Below are 18,197 nucleotides of genomic sequence, written 5' to 3' on the forward strand. Positions count from 1 at the left end.
ACGTTAGATGATCCCAGGGACACTCTAGGGCAGTATGCTCTAGCTCATCTGGAACAGCTCTTTCTGGCAGTGGCATTTTGATGTGAAACCCAAAGTAAATCCATACATGGCGTCACAGTTATTAAAATAATGAAATATTACTAGCCAAATGTAACTGCAATTCAATCAGTGTTATATTTCACACACAGAAATTTAGAAAAATCAAGAGTATGATAATAAAACCATAAAATTAAACAGAAGGAAATCAATTTCTACAAGAAATCAAATATATTTACAGTGAGATTTAAAGGGAAAAATAAGCTACTTGGATCATAAATTTAATTTTATTTTAAATAACTTTAGCTACCTCAGCTGTTAATACAATAAAAGCAGAAAGAACAGGCTGCCTTTTGTCCAGATTTAATCAGAAAATCGTATCTACAATAATCGACATAACTCGCTTCTTGTCCTTCACCCATCTCGTCAAAAATTATTGCATTTTCCCCCAAACTGTATTTTTTGGATTCTTCTGTGAATATACTCATTTCGTCCTCATTCCTGGAGGCATCTTGGTTTAAATCCATCTTTAAAAAAAGGAGAAGGGGTACATATGTGGAGGCAAAATATTCTCTTGAAGCCAACAGATATAGAGTTGCTAGAAGAAGCTGATTGTACACACAAGCTGCCTGGTTGGGAAGGGGAGGGCTGCTGATTTAGAGACATTGTGACAGCCTTTGGTGGATGGGCACAGGCAAAGCCCCACTGGGCCCTTCTTCCTTGGCAGGGTCGGGACTGAGCCAGCGGAGGCGGAGCTTCATCTTCCCCTTGGAACTTGTCATTTTGGTTCTCCTCCAAAAGCCTTCATCCAGATAAGAAGCCAATGACTGATTACAAAAATAAGAATAATTAAATTTGGCTCAAGAGAGAGATTGTCCAACTGTTCTGCCTTGTTATTTTTTCAATATCCAAGGCCTTTACAAAGAAAGAAACAAAAACATCTCTCAATCTCCCAACGAAAGTGAACTTTTTTTTCTTTTTTTTTTTTTTTTGCTCCAAATGCTACGACCTGAAGAATGGCTGCAGATTGAGATATCAAAAATCTCAGAAAAATATATAATATATTTGTATATCTCTGTATGTCTATTATTTAAATTTCACATTCCTTTAAAAGTGGTTATTCAGTCAGTAGCTGCTGAAGGAGGCTCTTCTGCTGGGCCTGGGGGGTCTGTGGTCCTGCCGTGGGTTTTTGAGTTCCCAGTGGACCAGGCTGGTTCAGGTAAGGGTCCCCGCCTACCAGATTCACTGTACACTGGACGTCAGCAAACACCTGAACCTGTTGCACCTGCTGGAACACAAATAAAAGATGTGTTTAGACAGAAGGGTCTGCCCCCCCGGCTTATGAGTGGGTACTACTTGAAGTGGAAACTCACTAGAGCATTCCTCTAGTCTGTAGTCACCACAGAGAAGAACTCTTCTGTCTTCTTGTCCTACAAAAAGAAAATCGCTGCACTCATTTTGCTCAGGGTTCTGGAAAGTTCACACTTTAAAAATAAAATCAAAATTGGAATGGTCAAGCCTCCTACAGGGTTGCCATCAATACTGAAAATGAGCATCATTGCTAATATTGCCAAGATTGGGAAAAGCCCAGTTTCAGTCTGGGTATCCAGTGGTGGGTTTAAAAAATAGGTATATTATTTGGAAAACTGGTTATAAAAGCATTCTATGGATGACTTTAATAGGATTAAAAAATCTTTATGATGTTAGAAAATTAAGGGCTTTAACCCAGTATTAGCAAAATAAAAACCACCACAGCTCAGTAAATAGGACATCAGTATTACTAAAATTAATGTCCAGAAGATTTGTGTAGTATCTAAATATACTATTACACAGCTCCTTTACATATTGCCTTTAGAATTACAGCAAAATATTAGAACAAATAAAAATTTTATATTTAACTTATTTTTCCTGATAGACAATCCATTTAAACACATGAGCTAAAAATAACAGTAAACTACTAGCTGAGAACAGTGTGAATTTTCCCTTTAACTACTTTCAGTAATAATACATGTATTCCTTTAAAAAGTCTAAGGTTACACAATTTTAACATTTTCTATCAGGAAAACAAAGCCAGAAGTTAGTCTTCAACAATCAGCCTTATTAAAAAGTCATCTGTAGAACTGATTAGGCCAATATCACACTTGTGAATGTTCCAGACCAAGAATGGAGATACTTTCTAAGGTATCCAAGTGCATCTATCTAAGTGTCTCAGCATTTGGCAAACTTGTGCCTCATGTTTAATAGGTTCATGAAGTATTTTAGATTAGTGATAGATTTTTTTGTTCATCACTAAATTCATGCCAATTACACTCAGTGTTTCTGAAAACTTTTCTATCCTAATTGAATAAAAGTTGTTTTCCATCAACCTTAATTGGCCAATTGTCAAATGTCCCGACCATCCAATTTCTGCATCAGTCTAACCCCTGATGTTTTTTCCTCACGATGCACCTACACCTCCACTCTACTCTGTCGGATAAGGCAGATAGTTCTTGAGCTGAGCTTTTTTAGTGTCTGATGAATCAAACCTTTATTTAGATTAGTATCGTTTCTCTCCTCACCCTCTCTCTCATCCTCCTCTTTCCCCCAGTTTCCCAAATTTTGCTTCTTGTCCCCATCGGCTCCCATTTGTTTTCTTCTTCTTTTGGGCTCTTCCTCATGTACATACCATACACCAGCTCTCTCTGAGTCTATTCTCCAGCTGCCTCTGTGCCCTCCACCCACCTTTGTTCTCTGTAACTTCTCATTCCTACTCTTTTCCTTCTAGAGCTCCAACCCTGGCCTTCCTCTCTCTCTATGTCAACAACCCCCCTACCAGCCTTCTTCCCCCTTCTCTGTTCTTCGTTCTCCGTGTTCTCTTCCTGTTCTCTCCTCTTCCCCATCCCAGCTCTCCAAGTGCAGCCAGCCCTCTATCCTCCCCTACTCCTTCCCTCCTTGTTCTTTTCCGTCTCCTTTTCTGTACATCTGTTTTCTATATTTCTATCTAACTCACTCCCCACCTTTGGTCTGGCAAATACAAAAACATTAGCGCAAACAGAGATTTCATGATGGGCTACCACAGAAAGGAGATTCTGCCACTGAAACTTAACGTGAGCACAAACTATAGTGCATTTAGGCAATGACTGATTTTTTTTTAAATTAACATAAAATTTCATGTTTATATGTTTCAACATATGAAATACTGGGGCAGAGCATAAGGTGTTTGTGCTCCCAAACACTTAAAAAATTTTTGATAAAGGCATGATAAAACAAACTGGAGAGAAAATTCTGTTGCTTTAAAAAGAATGCTTTATTAAAAAGATACCAAACTCCAAAAAGTACACATTTCAGCCCTTTTGAATTATTAAAAACATGGTGACTTAGACCAGACCTCAAAGGACTTCTGATATTGCTATACCTTCACGGACAGGCAAAGCAACACGAAAACAAAACTTATGCTTTGCCCAAAGAGAAGAGTGATGTGAGAGCTGAGTCCCAACCTCTTAAGATTTTCCAGCATGGTTTTTACTTCAATTCACGTACTATCCCAGGACTCAGGAACTTTAAAACTTAGCTGTTTTGTCGTAAGTATATGTCTCTGTAAGTGTGAGACTTTTAAAAACTTCTAGTGAATAAAGACTTCATTTCCCCCAGCACAAAATCCTCTCTTCACCATCACAGGTCTCAGATCCTATTTCCCGATGCTCCAACTATGCACATAGTTTCCTAACTGGCTTTCCTCTTTCTGAGCTGGCTGTCCAGTGCTCTTCCTTTTCCCTCTTCCCCCCTCAAGATGAAGCTTAAACTAGCACTTTTCTCACTGTTCCCCTTCAGGGATGATGCTTCATTTGTAGGACTGAATCCAAATTCCTTAGAGTTTAGTATTCAAGGCCCCTGGAAATTTGACCCAATCTACTTTACCAACTTTAATTCCTGTGAATTCTTATTACAAACCCTTTATGCTCAGTGGATTTGGCTTCCCAGGACTATGCTGATATTACTGTTTCCCTGTCTCTGTGCCCTCTAACTTCCAATCTCCTGGACTTCCAAGCTCACCCCCTTCCTCAGCCTCCAAAAACCACAGTACCTTTCTCCTTCACTTGCCTCTTTCAAGGCCCAGTTCAGTCCTATCTCCTACATAAATGCTCTCTGACAACCTCAGGAATTTCTCCTTTCTTTTAATGTTTATGGCTCTTGTTACTTGTAATAAATTTAAGTTTGCCTTCTTTGGTTATGTAATAATTTATGTGCATTTGTCTGTATGTTTTATCTTTCGACAGGCCCTAAGTGGTATGGCAGAAAAAGCATAAACTTTGGTGTTAGAAAGACCTGGGTTTGAACCTCAGCTCTGCCACTTTCTAGTTTGTGAATTGTATATGTAGTTAAATCACCTCAGGTTCTGTTTCTTCATCTGTGAAAAAAAAGGAAAACTAACTCCTTCATAGGGTTACAGTGATGTTTACATGAGATAAAGCAGAGAGTGCCTAACACAATGCCTGGCAAATCATAAGCATTCCACAAATGAAGCTTCCTTTCCTCACTTCTCCCCACAGTTCACCTAAAGAGCAAACATGTCTCATGTTTCTTTGTATCTCCACCTTTGCATAAGGCCTGTGTTTTTAAAAAGTATCTTAATTTATGCTAATATAGGAAAGTGGCCACCCTTGTTATTTGTATTGTTTTGGAACAAACTTCTAAAAGGAGGCAGAGTACACAGTAGGCATTCTGTTTTGTCTGAATTTATTGAACTCTTTTGAGGTATTCTGATTACACATGAGTTTTAGCACTGTGTTTATTTACAAATAGCAATTAGTGGTCACCATTTGTGATCCCTTATCCTGTCTAAACATTGGATTAACCTTTCTGAAAGCTTATCTCATTTAACCCTCTCATAATCCTCTAAGCAGGTATCTCGTCAGTTCTGTTGGTTATATGGCAGCTCAGGAAAGTTCCCTAACATGCCCAGGATGACACAGCTAAGAAGAGCAGAGCCAGGACTCACAACCAGGTCTGACTCTCAAGGTCAGGCTCTTAACCGCGATGCTACACAGAGTTTCCTGTGTATCTAGAGAAAACTTGACAGCTCTGGGCTTAGAGTTTTCTTACTGACCTGGGTTCCATCTGCTTCTGTTTTGAGAAGGTCAGTGGATGAGAGCTGGTTGCAGTAGAGGCCTGTGTGTCTCAGTGCTGGATCATTTATCTATTAAAGATAAGTACAAGACCAAATTACAAGCTAGTTGTTTACACTGAAGACCAAATTCCTCAATGAAAAACAATCTCACTGACAGAAAAGTAATAGGAGGAGAGCAGAAATAACAAGCTTAGAAATTTACTGTGCTGTTAGAAGTCAGGACAGTGGTTCCCTTTGTAGAAGTAGACAGACATGCAAGGGAGTGTGGGGAGAACCTTTGGGGTGCGGCTGGTAATGTTCTGTTTCTCAATCTAGGTGATAGTTAAAAAGATGTGTTCAGTTTGCGAAAATTCATCTAGTTGTATACTTTTCTGTATATCCTTATAGATGATACTTCAATAAAAAGTTAATTCAACACTCGTGAAAGTTAATTAGCAAAAGACTTCCACTTCCAGTCAAGATTCAGTAACAGGGATCAGATTTATCCTCTGCCTGAATCAACTAAAAATTTGGACAAAATATATGAAATGAACACACTCAAGACCTTGGACAAAGGCAATGAAGGGGAAAGTTGCCCCTAAGGGTTGGGAAACAATTGAGGTGAGTCCTACCACTACCCCAACCTACTGCCTAGAGAGAATTTCCAGGCTGCAGCGGGAGGACAAGGAACCAGACAGCCTGGCAGTCTCCCTGAATTGAGAGTATAGAGCTAGAATTCACAGGGCAGAATATCAGGAGAGAACAACACAGAGAGTAGCAGCTTGGTATTGATCAGCTAGCTAATGGATGTTACGGAACTACCCAAAGCAAAGATTCACCTGAAAAGATTTACATGGAATAATTCCCACAGATCACACAGAGCTGGGAACAGGTCCTGATCCCACCAGCCAGAGGGGAAAACATCATAATTCAGGTAGTGTACTAGAATGGTTTTGCTTTAGTAGTAGGGTAAAATTAGCCCTATACTAAATACTGCTCTGGCCCCACTAAACAAAAAAGCAAGACCTGAAAAAAATCAAACTGTTTATTTCCAAGTAATTTAAGCATTTCCCAAAACAAATCTCAATATTTATAGGAACATAAACAAGGTAAAATTCACATGTCTGGGATCCAATAAAAAATTACCAGGTATGCAAAGTAGCAGACTCTGACATAAATCGTACTAATGTTTTCTCAGGTCAGTCTCCCAAGGCAATAGAAATAAAAGCAAAAATAAACCCATGGGAACTAGTCAAACTTATAAGCTTTTGCACAGCAAAGGAAACCAAAAACAAAACAAAAAGACAACCTACGGACTGGGAGAAAATATTTGCAAAAGATGTGACTGACAAGGGATTAATTTCCAAAATATACAAATAGCTCATACAATTCAACAACAAAGAAACAAACAACCCAATCGAAAAATGGGCAGAAGACCTAAATAGACATTTCTCCAAAGAAGACATACAGATGGCCAACAGGCACATGAAAAGATGCTCATCATCACTAATTATTAGAAAAATGCAAACCAAAACTATGACTTACAATGAGGTACCCCTTCACACCAGTCAGAATGGCCATCATTAAAAAGTCTACGAACAAAAAATGCTGGAGAAGGTGTGGAGAAAAGGGAACCCTCTTACACTGCTGGTGAGAATGTAAATTGGTGCAGCCACTATGGAGATAGTATGGAGGTTCCTCAAAAAACTAAAACTAGTGTTGCCATATCCAGCAATCCTACTCCTGGGCATATACCCAGACAAAACTATAATTTGTAAAGATACATGCACCCCTATGTTCACAGCACCACTATTTACAATAGCCAAGACATGGAAACAACCTAAATGTCCATCAACAGATAAACGGATAAAGAAGATGTGGTACATATATACAATGGAATATTACTCAGCCATTAAAAGGAATGAAATAATGCCATTTGCAGCAACATGGATGGACTTAGAGATTATCATACTAAGCGAAGTCAGTCAGAAAGAGAAAGACAAATACCATATGATATCACTTATATGTGGAATCTAAAATACGACACAAATGAACATATCTGTGAAACAGAAACAGACTCACAGACATAGACAACAGACTTGTGGTTGCCAAGGGGGAGGGGGTGGGGTAAGGAAGGACTGGGAGCTTGGGATTAGCAGGTGCAAACTATTATACATAGGATGGATAAACAACAAGGTCCTACCGTACAGCACAGGGAACTGTATTAAACATCCTGTGATAAACCACAATGGAAAAGAATATTAAAAAAGAATGTATATGTAAGTATAACTGAATCACTGTGCTGTAAAGCAGAAATTAACACATTGGAATCAATGATGCTTCAATAAATTTTTCTAAAAATAAAATAAAAAAACAAAGTAGCAGAAATATATGATCCATAATTAAGTGAAAAATGCAGATACTAGAAGTGACAAGCAAGAATATTAAGACAGTTATTATAATAACCATATTCCACATATTCAAGAAGACAGAGGAAAGATTGAACATGTTAGAGATATGGAAGATATAAAAAGGGTCCAAAGTGAATTTCTAGAGATGAAAATAGCAATGTCTGAGATAAAAAATGTACTAGATAAAACTATCAGATATTGCAAAAAAAAAGAACTGTGAATCTGAAACTATAGCAATAAAAACTATCCAAAATGAAACACACAGAGAAAAAAATGACTGACCTCATACCCCCTTAAAACTCCAAACCCAGAAAATCAGTGAACTGTAGGATAACTCAAATGGCCTACGATAGGTGTAATTAGAGTCTCTGAAGAAGAGGAGGGGGTTGGTGACAGAAAAAATATCTGAAGAAATAATGGCCAACACTTTTCCAAATTTGATGCGAATTATACACTTGTGAATCAAGAGGCTTACTGAACTCCAGGCACAAGAACCATGAAGAAAATCACACTAAGGCATATCATAATCAAACTGCCTAAAACCAGTGATAAAGACAGTAATCTTAGAAGCAGCCAGAGACAGTAGATATCTCATCAAAATACAGTGGAGCAATGTCTTTAAAGTACTGCAAGCTAAAACTACCAACCTAGAATTCAGGGAAAAGAACTTTCAAAGATGATGGTGAAACAAAAACTTTTACAGACATACAAAAGCTGAAATAATTCATCACTAGCAGACGTGCACTATAAAAAATGAAGACCTTCAGGAAGAAGGAGAATGATACTAGATGGAAATTTGGATCTACACCAAGGAATGAAGAACACTGGAAACAACTACATGTGAAACATAAAAACTACTTATTTAAACTTTAAAAAATATTATTGACTGTTTAAAGTAAAAAAAGTAAAGTAAAAAAGTACTAACAACATATTGTGGGGTATATAGCATATGTAGCATATGATATGTATGTACAACAATATTAGCACAGGAGGGGAGAAATGGAAATAAACCATTTTGAGATTTTTATATTTATATGAGGTGATATAATAGTATTTGAAGGTAGATGGCAACAAAGATGTATACTATAAACTCTAAAGCACCAGTAAAACAAGAGTTATTTATAGCTAATAAACCAACAAAGGAGATAAAATGAATTAAAATATTCAGTTAAACCAAAAAAGGCAAGATGGGACAAAGAGAAAACAAATAAGATGAGAGATTTCAATCTTCAATAGCAATATCAATAATCACATTAAATGTAAATGGGCTAGCCACTCCAATTAAAAGGTAGAGATTGTCAAACTGAATAAAAAAGCAAGACCCAACTATATAAGAAATACATTTTAAATGTAATATTCTTTTTACCTAATTCATTTTATTTTTTATTATTCTGTCTTAATATACTGGAGATAGTGAATAACTCTACTAACTGAAATACGACAAGATAACAACAAGGACAAGAAACAATCCTATTTAGTTCTTTTATTTTGCTATAAGATATCACTGAGTCGTTGGTTTTTTTTTTAAATGAAGTTCTATTTTTTTTTAATTAATTAAGTAATTTTATTTTTGGCTGCATTGGGTTTTCGTTGCTGCACGTGGGCTTTCTCTAGTTGCGGCGAGTGGGGGCTACTCTTTGTTGAGGTGCACAGGATTCTCATTGCAGTGGTTTCTCTTGTTGTGGAGCACAGGCTCTAGGCACACGGGCTCTATAAAGCAGGCTCAGTAGTTGTGGTGCACGGGCTTAGTTGCTCTGTGGTATGTGGGATCTTCCCAGACCAGGGCTCGAACCCGTGTCCCCTGCGTTGACAGGCGGATCCTTAACCACTGCGCCACCAGGGAAGTCGCTAAGTTGTTGGTTTTTTCCCTGCTAACTTCGTTAGGCTAATACCTGGTGAATGGGGACTTCTTTTAAAATTCATATCAAAAAGGAATTCTATAGAAAAGGTAATCAGTGTTTACATGTTTTTTAAGACTTGCTATAAATTATGGCTATATGGTCATAGCTGAGTCACCATAGTCTAATTTGTGGTTGATGATAGAATAGTAACTACAGGGAGTTACCCAGAGATTTTTTAAAATATCACTTTGAACTTAGTCATTCTTTCCTTAAAAATCTGTAGGAGGCTCCAAGATAAACTAAACATTTAGATGGCCTGCAACACCCCCTAAAAAGCTTACCACATAAATTCTGCTCTAAATATAATATAAACATCCCCTTAACATTCATTAGGCTTTACAACATCTATTCCTGTCTAGGTCATGCTGTGCTAACCAGTGTTGAATATTCTTTTCTATCTCTTCCTTTAGGCAAATTTCCCATGAAGACTTTCCTAATCAGACCCTTTTTCTTTTAAACCCTCCATGATTAACTGCATATACCCCTAATCTGACACAAATATATGCACAGTCCTATGGGGTCCATCTCTTACACAGCTGTTCTGTCCTATTATTCAACTAATCCTTTGTTCATGTTGTGCCTCCCCAACTTGTTAATATTATTGCCCACAGAGCTATCTTTGTATACAGTAAGTACTGATTTTGTTGAACTGAAAGGGAGAAATGAAGAAAATGTGTTCAAAATATAAAGGGGTAAGTTCCAAGTCAATGTATTATATGTATCATTTTATAATAAATCTAAAACACTAAAATCTCATGAGACTAAAATCTTACAAGGTCTGTCAAAATTTCCATTGTATATCTTAATAAATAGTAATTATCAAAAGATAGTGGGAAAGAAAAAGAAGTGTGGTTATTTTTGACAGGTAACTGAACATTCCTGATTTCCTTGGAATAATGAATTGCAGTGTGGTGTGATATAGAGCACTATGTGTGTGTGTAGCAAGTGTGCCACTTGTGCCACTTACCTGCTCAGGGCACACAGTATTCATGCCTGGCATCTGCAAAGAGCTCATCTGCATCTGGCCCATCATTGGGTTCATGTTCTGAACATTTGTGTTTCCACCTGCCATGGACACGGTGATGCTCATATTGTTGTACACTCCTGGCTGTGCAGGCGTGGGCTGGTTCTGGACAGCTTGACTGAACACACTGTTAACTCAAAAACAATCTCAATTACATCCACTGATCATGAACGTGGGGATAACGTGACTGGATTCTTTTTCTAAATTATTAGATGGAATTCCAAAGAAAATATTTTATATTCCTAAGTTATGTGTAAGATTTTATCTTATTATAATATATAAGAACTAAGTATCATTCAGATGCACTTTGAACTCTGCTCAAGGGGTTTAACAACTAAAAAGACCTCATTTTAAGTCATAATTATCTGGCTTAGTATCAGAGTTGTTAAACTTCAATTATTCAAATAACTAAGAAAGGAAGTTTTCCACAGAAGTAAATCTTCCAGATAACTGGTTTATCCATTTAAACATCAAAATCATTCTAAAATTTATTACACTATTTTATCTTCTTAAACAGAGAATATCCTATTTAAGCAAAGTACCTGGCATATATATCAATCTTCAATAAATGTTCATTGAATAAATTAACAAAGGAATGAATGATTCAAAGGTAGCATTCTTATATTGTGATTGCTCTTAGACTTAACACCTGGGGGGAGTGATAATATTTTGTTCCATTTATTCCTTGTCTCTACTAATAAATGACATACAGCAGCAGGCACTCAGTAAATATCTGATAAATGAATGAATTGTGGACATGGGTTATTACTCAGTGCTGTCAACTGATGAGGTTCAGTTGCTTCTGTTGATAGATTTTACTGTATGTATACCAGTGTTTTTTGAAGTGTAGTCCAGAGACCATCTGCAAGAGAATTCCCTGGTATTCATTGAAAATTGAGACTCTCAGGCCTTACCCCAGCCCTAGTGAATCATATTTTCTGGTGGTAGGTATGGAAAGCTGCATTTCTAACTACTTATGCACATTAAAACTCGAGAGCCTTTATTCAGTGTCCTACTGCTTGCTGTCACTTTTCAAGGATTCAGCTTCAGGCCATTTTCAATATGCTATAAACTAAGAGGAAACCAAGAAGTATATACCAGATATTTTTATGTGGAAAATGTAATATTTTTGAAGACTTCAAAGGTTTTCTCAGGCCTGAAGATAGCTTCATGTCTTTTCTAGGAAGCAAAATGCAATGTCAATTATGGTTTTCAGAAGGCTTGTTTTAGACTTCCTTCTTCACTACCAAGGTCCGGACTGTGGTTACACCAAGGATCTCAAATGTTAAACCAGTTTCTATTAGCAGATAGAACAGTATGGAATAAACTCCAAGTAAATACAATTTGAAACTTTATTCTGAACCCCCCAGACTCTAAGTGATACAGATATACACATCTAAAGGAAAATAATATGAACTATGTCTTTGGTAAGTTCCAAAAAACCCACCAAATGTTTTGTGATTATCTATCAATTTTTAAACAATAAGCTGCTGGTAAAATTCCACCTATTTTAATGTTTATTCTGAAGAATTTGATTTCAAAAATTATTTATCCCATCAATGGCTTATCTATTCCTTGCTTGCTCTTGGGAGGTAAGCAGGATGTACTAACATTTACAGCTTCTGGTAAATTAAGGTAATCATACTGAAATTAACAGGCTGAGAAACAGCCTATTCATCATGTCTGAAGAAAAGTAGCAAATTTTCCCCAAGTAATTATAAAACACAAATGCTCAAAGAAAATTATATGCCTAGGAAATGGTCAATAATGCATCTGTGGACCATTAATGTCTGTACAGTGTGTATGCTTGTCAGACAGTGTCCCCACAGCTAAAGATGAGGAAAAAAACCATTAGTCTACTGCCCATTTTCTAATGAGAACATTTCTGCCTTAGACAGTGCTCATTTGCAACTGATACATAAATCACCACTGTGGAGGCGCAGGGCTATGTAAGTTAATGCATGCAGCAGCTTCAAGGACTGCAATGATGTCATACTTAGTGAAAAAAGTTTAGGATTTAATTTCTTTTCAAATTATATTTGGGACTGTATATTAGCCTAAGTTCTTTCAAACTACTCCTGCCAATAGTTCCATTTTAGTTTCTTCCGTCATGGGAAGAAGATCAAGCCCTTCTGCAGCATCAATCACTGTTCCAGGTCCTGGAATGGACTGTGGGGTTCACTGGCACCTTAGACCTAATGCATGAAGGACCCCTCCCTCACCTGCTTTCCTGATTGGCCTCATGGCAGTTATCACAGTTTCCTTACGCTAGCACCAGGTATTTGGTAGCCCTTAAATCATGGGGGGAAAAGGGAAAGATGACAACTTTGACCTAAAGTAGGTTCCATAGATATTACAGGTATTAACAAGCAAGGAGGAGTTCCTGGTCAAATAAGTCTCAGAAACAAAGGGTTAAACCACAGACCTCTGCCTTTAAAATGCTAATAAGCCCTGGGATTCTCCTTTGTGACTAGAGTTACACAGTAACACTGTCCAGTTCCTGGACAAATAAGTTTGTTTAACCCTTTATTTCTCTTGCTACTGAAGAGATAATGAAAAAGAATCACATTACACTGTCTCTGAGCTCTATTACATCATTCTGCTTAATGAGTCTTTGTTTCATGTTTTACTTCTCTCCGACCTACTCCTGTCATTAAATATACTCTAGATAAGTTGACAACAGGGGCTGTTTTCCCCAGTTCCTTGTGGTATCTTGCACTGTGCAAAAGAGACAGTGAGTGATCACAAACTATATGCTGCCTGTGTTGACTAATAAACTTTTATACATGAACCAAATAAGCAAGTGTGAATGTTTGAAGAGTTGGTGATAACTATTTTCTTTCTCATATGATCTGGGAAAGTCAAAAGTTCATAGTAACTGCTAAAGTACAACAAAAACTCAAGTCCATATTTGAATCTGCATCCAAAAAATGACTTAGGTAGGAATAGGGAATCTCTACACTCATTTGTTCAACAGATGTATATTAAGTGCTTACTTGTTCTAAAGGATGGACATATACAAGTAAACAAAAAGTCCTTGCTCTTCTGAGGCTTATATTCTAGTTGGAGGAGACAGACCATAAATAGACTAACACACAGTATGTCAGATGTTAAGCACGATAAAGAGAAATAAAGAAGGGAAAGGAGGGACCAAGAGGTGGGAAATGCTGTTTAGAAATGATGGTCAGGGAAGTTTAATATGGTGACATTCAATACCTATGTCTAATAAAGTGACATTTTTAAAGAAGAGACTTGAAGTATGAGAGAGAAATCCATGTGGCTACTGAGAGAAGAACATTCCAGCAGAGGGATTTAAAAATGCAAAGGCCCTGAGTTTGCAATGTACTTGGCACATCTGAGGAACAGAGGAATAAACAGAAGCCAGTACGGCAGAATGAGTGATGAGAATAGCAGATGAGGTCAGAGAGGTATCCTGGAGCAAGATTATGTAGGGCAACGGAAGCCCTATACTGTATTTTGAATAAGTTGGAGTGTTTTGAGTAAAGGGCTGATATCTTGCCTCATGTTTTAAAAGCATCACTCTGGCTACCATGTGGAGACTAAACTGTAGTGGAGCAAGGGTGGAAGCAGGAAGACAGGAGGCCACTGCAGTGGTCTAGGAAAAGGATGATGCTGGCTTGCACTAAAGTGTACAAGTAGGACAGTAAGGAGTGAGAGCTGCTAAGGAGCTGGTGTGATTCGCTGATGGACGTTTGATGTGGGATGTGAGAGAAGGAGAAAAGGTTTTCTTCTGAATAACTGGAAGGACAGAGCTGTTTATTGAGATGTGAAAAAAGTATGAGACGAGTGGGTTTGGGGAAGAATATCGGTTTAGTTTTTGTCATGTTATGTTTGAGATGCCTATTAGACTTCTAAGTAGAGATGTCGATTCGGCTGTGGTATATACAGTATGGTGTTCAGGGGAGAAGTCTGGGCTAGAGACTTAAATTTAGGAGTCATGAGCATAGGGACAGGCATTTATATCAGTAAGACTGAATGATATAACTAAGGGAGCAAGCAGATATGGGGAGGAGGTCCTAGAATGAGCTCTGAGGCCCTAAAATGGAGGTCAGGGAGATGAGGAAGATCCAGCAGAGGAGACTGAGGGGTTGGAAGAGAGTCACCTTTCTCAGGAGAGAAAGTTGTTCCAGAAACCAAACGAAGACAGAGCTCCAAGAAAGAGTACATGCCCAAATATGTCAAGTGCTAACAATGCTCATTGCGTTGTAAAGGGCATTAAGGACCTTGATAAGAATACTTTTGGTGGAACGGTAGGGATGAAAGCCTGACAGATTAAGTAAGAAATGGAAGGAGAGGAAGGGATTTAACTGTGAAGGGGAGCAGATCTGTCAGCATGACTGTGTTTTTTTTTTTTTCTCAAGGCACATTCAGATGCTTAGGTGTAGGTATGGAGCGAGAGTTTAGCTGGATTTCATTAGGGAGCATTTTGCTAGGCATAAGTGCAACAGAGGGAGAGGTGGGCAAGGGAGCTGAGAGTGCCTGTCAGGGAGTAATTATAAAGATGGACCATGGAATCTAAAGTGAGCTTAGGAAGCTGGGATTAGAACACAGTAGAAGACTAAGTTCTTGCACATCACACAGACTGTTCCATTTCTACCTAGTTTACATCAGTCCTCACTGAGAGCTACACAGTTCTCTAACAGGAAGATTTCCTCTCTTACCTTTCAATGAACTTTAAGAGAATATGGTCTTAAGTTTTCAACTTTAACTACCTTACTTATTATGTTGTCAGCTCAAACGGCTTCCCTGTCATTAGAACCAAGACACAACCAAATTAAAACCTTTATAAAACTCAAGTGATGTGTGAAAAGTTCAGCAGCCACGATTTGGGGGGAAAAATGACTTTAGTAAGATAATTCTCAGTAAAATGGGTAAAACAAGGCCACTGAAAATCCAGAGATTCAAAAAGCTAGGTATGGTAGAATGACCTTAGAAGACTTAAAAACCTTTGCTGTTGCTATGAAATCCTTCAAACATACAGAGAAGAGTGAAACTGTGTGCCCACTATTCAGCTCTATTAAATTCTAACATTTTGCCATTCTTGCTTTAGATTTTTAAGTGTTTTTATAAAGAATGATTTTTTAAAAAGTACTCATTCCTATATCTGTCCCAGCGAAGCTCTGTTACTCATAGGAGTCGATCATATTCTTCAGGTGTGCTGGGAGTGGGATGAAAAGGTTTACAGTACTTTTCTGTACTGTAAACACACAAATTTGTCTTAAAATTGACTTGAAACTTAAAGGACTTAAAAATCGCTACTTGCTAATAACATAAAATTCAGTTCCTTGAATTTGCAAATGGATAGTAGCTAATAATCTTCTATTTGGATTGTGAAGGCATATTTGTTCTTACGTGCTGCAGAGTATCAGGGATGCTCATATATAAAAATGCCCCCTTACTTGCTGTTTCCCATTGCTCCTTGCTGCCAGGCCTTCATGTCTGGTGACTGGTAGCCAGAAGTGGGCGGAGTCTGCTGGAGCAGAGAGCTCTGAGGAGGAGGGATTGGCATCGGCACCATGGAGCTCCCAGGGCTGAGAGATGGAGAAAAGTTGGCCTCACCTTGGGGAACCATTCCTACAAATTGACACAAATTAATTTACGTGAATACACTACATATTTATTAACCCCATAAAAGAAAAAAAACCCGGAAGGATCTGTCATAATATAGTTAGAAACAGCCTATTCAATAGAGTAGGAAAAATTTCAGTTCCTTAAAAACAAAACAGGAAATTTCAGTATAAACAGACATAAATAAACATAAAAGAGATTTGGAAGAACGTTTCCATTCACTAAGATATTGATTTGGGTACCATGATTATGTATGATTTTCTTTTCTGTTCTTTTCTGACTACATGAATTTTTAAGTGTAAAAAAAAATATGAGCACACATGCCAGATTACTTGTGTAATAAAAATAAGTTGAGGGCCTCCCTGGTGGCGCAGTGGTTGAGAGTCCGCCTGCCGATGCAGGGGATACGGGTTCGTGCCCCGGTCTGGGAGGATCCCATATGCCGCGGAGCGGCTGGGCCCGTGAGCCATGGCCGCTGGGCCTGCGCGTCCGGAGCCTGTGCTCCGCAACGGGAGAGGCCGCGACGGTGAGAGGCCCGCGTACCTCAAAAAAAAAAAAAAAAAAAAAAATAAGTTGAAAAGGATACACGATGACAGATGTTCACTAAACTTGTGATAAACATTTCATGATGTACGAAGTAAGTCAAATCATTATGCTGTATACCTTAAACTCATACAGTGCTGTATGTCATTTATATCTCAGTAGAACGGGAAGAAAAAAATAAGTCACGGGGATGTAATGTATAGCACAGTGACTATAGTTAATAATACCGTACTGCATATTTGAAAGTAGCTAGGAGAGTGGATCTTGAAAGTTCTCATCATGAGAGAAAAAAAATTGTAACTATGTACAGAAGTAGATGGTAATTGGCCTTACTGTGGTGATCATTTTATAATATATACAAAATATCAAATCATCATGTTATACACCTGAAACTAATATAATGTTATGTCAAGTATGCATCAATAAAAATAATTTTAAAAAGCTTAAAAAAATAAATCGAAGAGGGAAAAAGGTAAGAAAAACCCACGCATGAAATGAAAAGTGAGAAAGTATTGTCGGCCGCTCCTCCTCAGCTGTCTTTATGGGCACTGCTTCCCTTCCCTGCCTTTTTTTTAAGCTTTACTGATATGTAATCTACATAGCATCCAATTCACCCACTGAACTGCACAAGTCAATGATTTTTAGTAAATTTATAGAGTTGTGCAACCAGCACCACAATCCAGTTTAGACATTTTCATATCTCAAATTCCCTTGTGTTTGTTTGCAGTCAATTCCCACTCCCACCTCTAGCTTCAGGCAACCATTGATCTGCTTTCTGTCCCTACAGATTTGCCTTTTATTGGAAACTTCATATAAAGGTAATCATGTGAGGTCTTTTGTGTCTGGTGCTTTTCTCTCAGCATAATGTTGAGTGAAACATTACGCTGAAGTAGCATTTATCAGTAGTTTGTTCCTTTTCATTCAGGATACTGCTTATTAGTAACCACTGATATAACTGTGTTGAAAATCAACTGACCATAAAAGTAAGGTTTATATCTGGACTTTTTATTCTGTTCCAGTGATATGTATGTCTATACTTGTACTAATACTATACTGTCTTTTTTTTTTTTTTTTTTTTTTTTTTTTTTTTTTTTTTTTTTTTTTGCGGTACGCGGGCCTCTCACTGCTGTGGCCTCTCCCGCTGCGGAGCACAGGCCCCTGACGCGCAGGCTCAGCGGCCACGGCTCACGGGCCCAGCCGCTCCGCGGCATGTGGGATCCTCCCGGACCGGGGCACGAGCCCATATCCCCTGCATCGGCAGGCGGACTCTCAACCACTGCGCCACCAGGGAAGCCCTATACTGTCTTGATTGTTGTACCTTTATGATAATTTTTGAAACTGGTAGTCTACCAACTTTATTTTTTTTTAATAAATTTATTTATTTATTTTTATTTTTGGCTGTGTTGGGTCTCCGTAGCTGTGCTCAGACTTTCTCTAGTTGTGGCAAGTGGGGACTACTCTTTGTTGCGGTGCGTGGGCTTCTCTTGTTGCGGAGTATGGGCTCTAGGTGCATGGGCTTCAGTAGTTGTGGCTCGCGGGCTCTAGAGCGCAGGCTCAGTAGTTGTGGTGCACAGGCTTAGCCGCTCTGCGGCATGTGGGATCCTCCT

At 38.2% G+C, this 18,197-nt stretch overlaps 1 protein-coding gene across 3 annotated transcripts in view; it reads right to left on the minus strand.

Moving 5' to 3' along the window:
* Window positions 1–304: 304 nt before the first annotated feature.
* Window positions 305–18,197, minus strand: part of NCOA1 (nuclear receptor coactivator 1) — a gene marked incomplete at its 5' end in the record, with an annotated part of 103,920 nt that continues 86,027 nt past the window's right edge. For 2 of the 3 annotated variants that reach the window (XM_079720973.1, XM_079720974.1), the window contains 4 exons: window positions 305–1,321; window positions 5,123–5,212; window positions 10,402–10,585; window positions 15,879–16,053. In XM_079720973.1, the coding sequence (XP_079577099.1) occupies window positions 1,154–1,321; window positions 5,123–5,212; window positions 10,402–10,585; window positions 15,879–16,053 (617 nt within the window). In that variant the 3' untranslated portion in view covers window positions 305–1,153. Of the gene's footprint in view, window positions 1,325–5,122; window positions 5,213–10,401; window positions 10,586–15,878; window positions 16,054–18,197 lie in introns of all 3 variants that reach the window. The other variant, XM_079720972.1, reaches the window with a different exon arrangement.

Source organism: Hyperoodon ampullatus, assembly GCF_949752795.1.
Source record: "Hyperoodon ampullatus genome assembly, chromosome: 15".
In the NCBI taxonomy this organism is placed as follows: Eukaryota; Metazoa; Chordata; class Mammalia; order Artiodactyla; family Ziphiidae; genus Hyperoodon; species Hyperoodon ampullatus.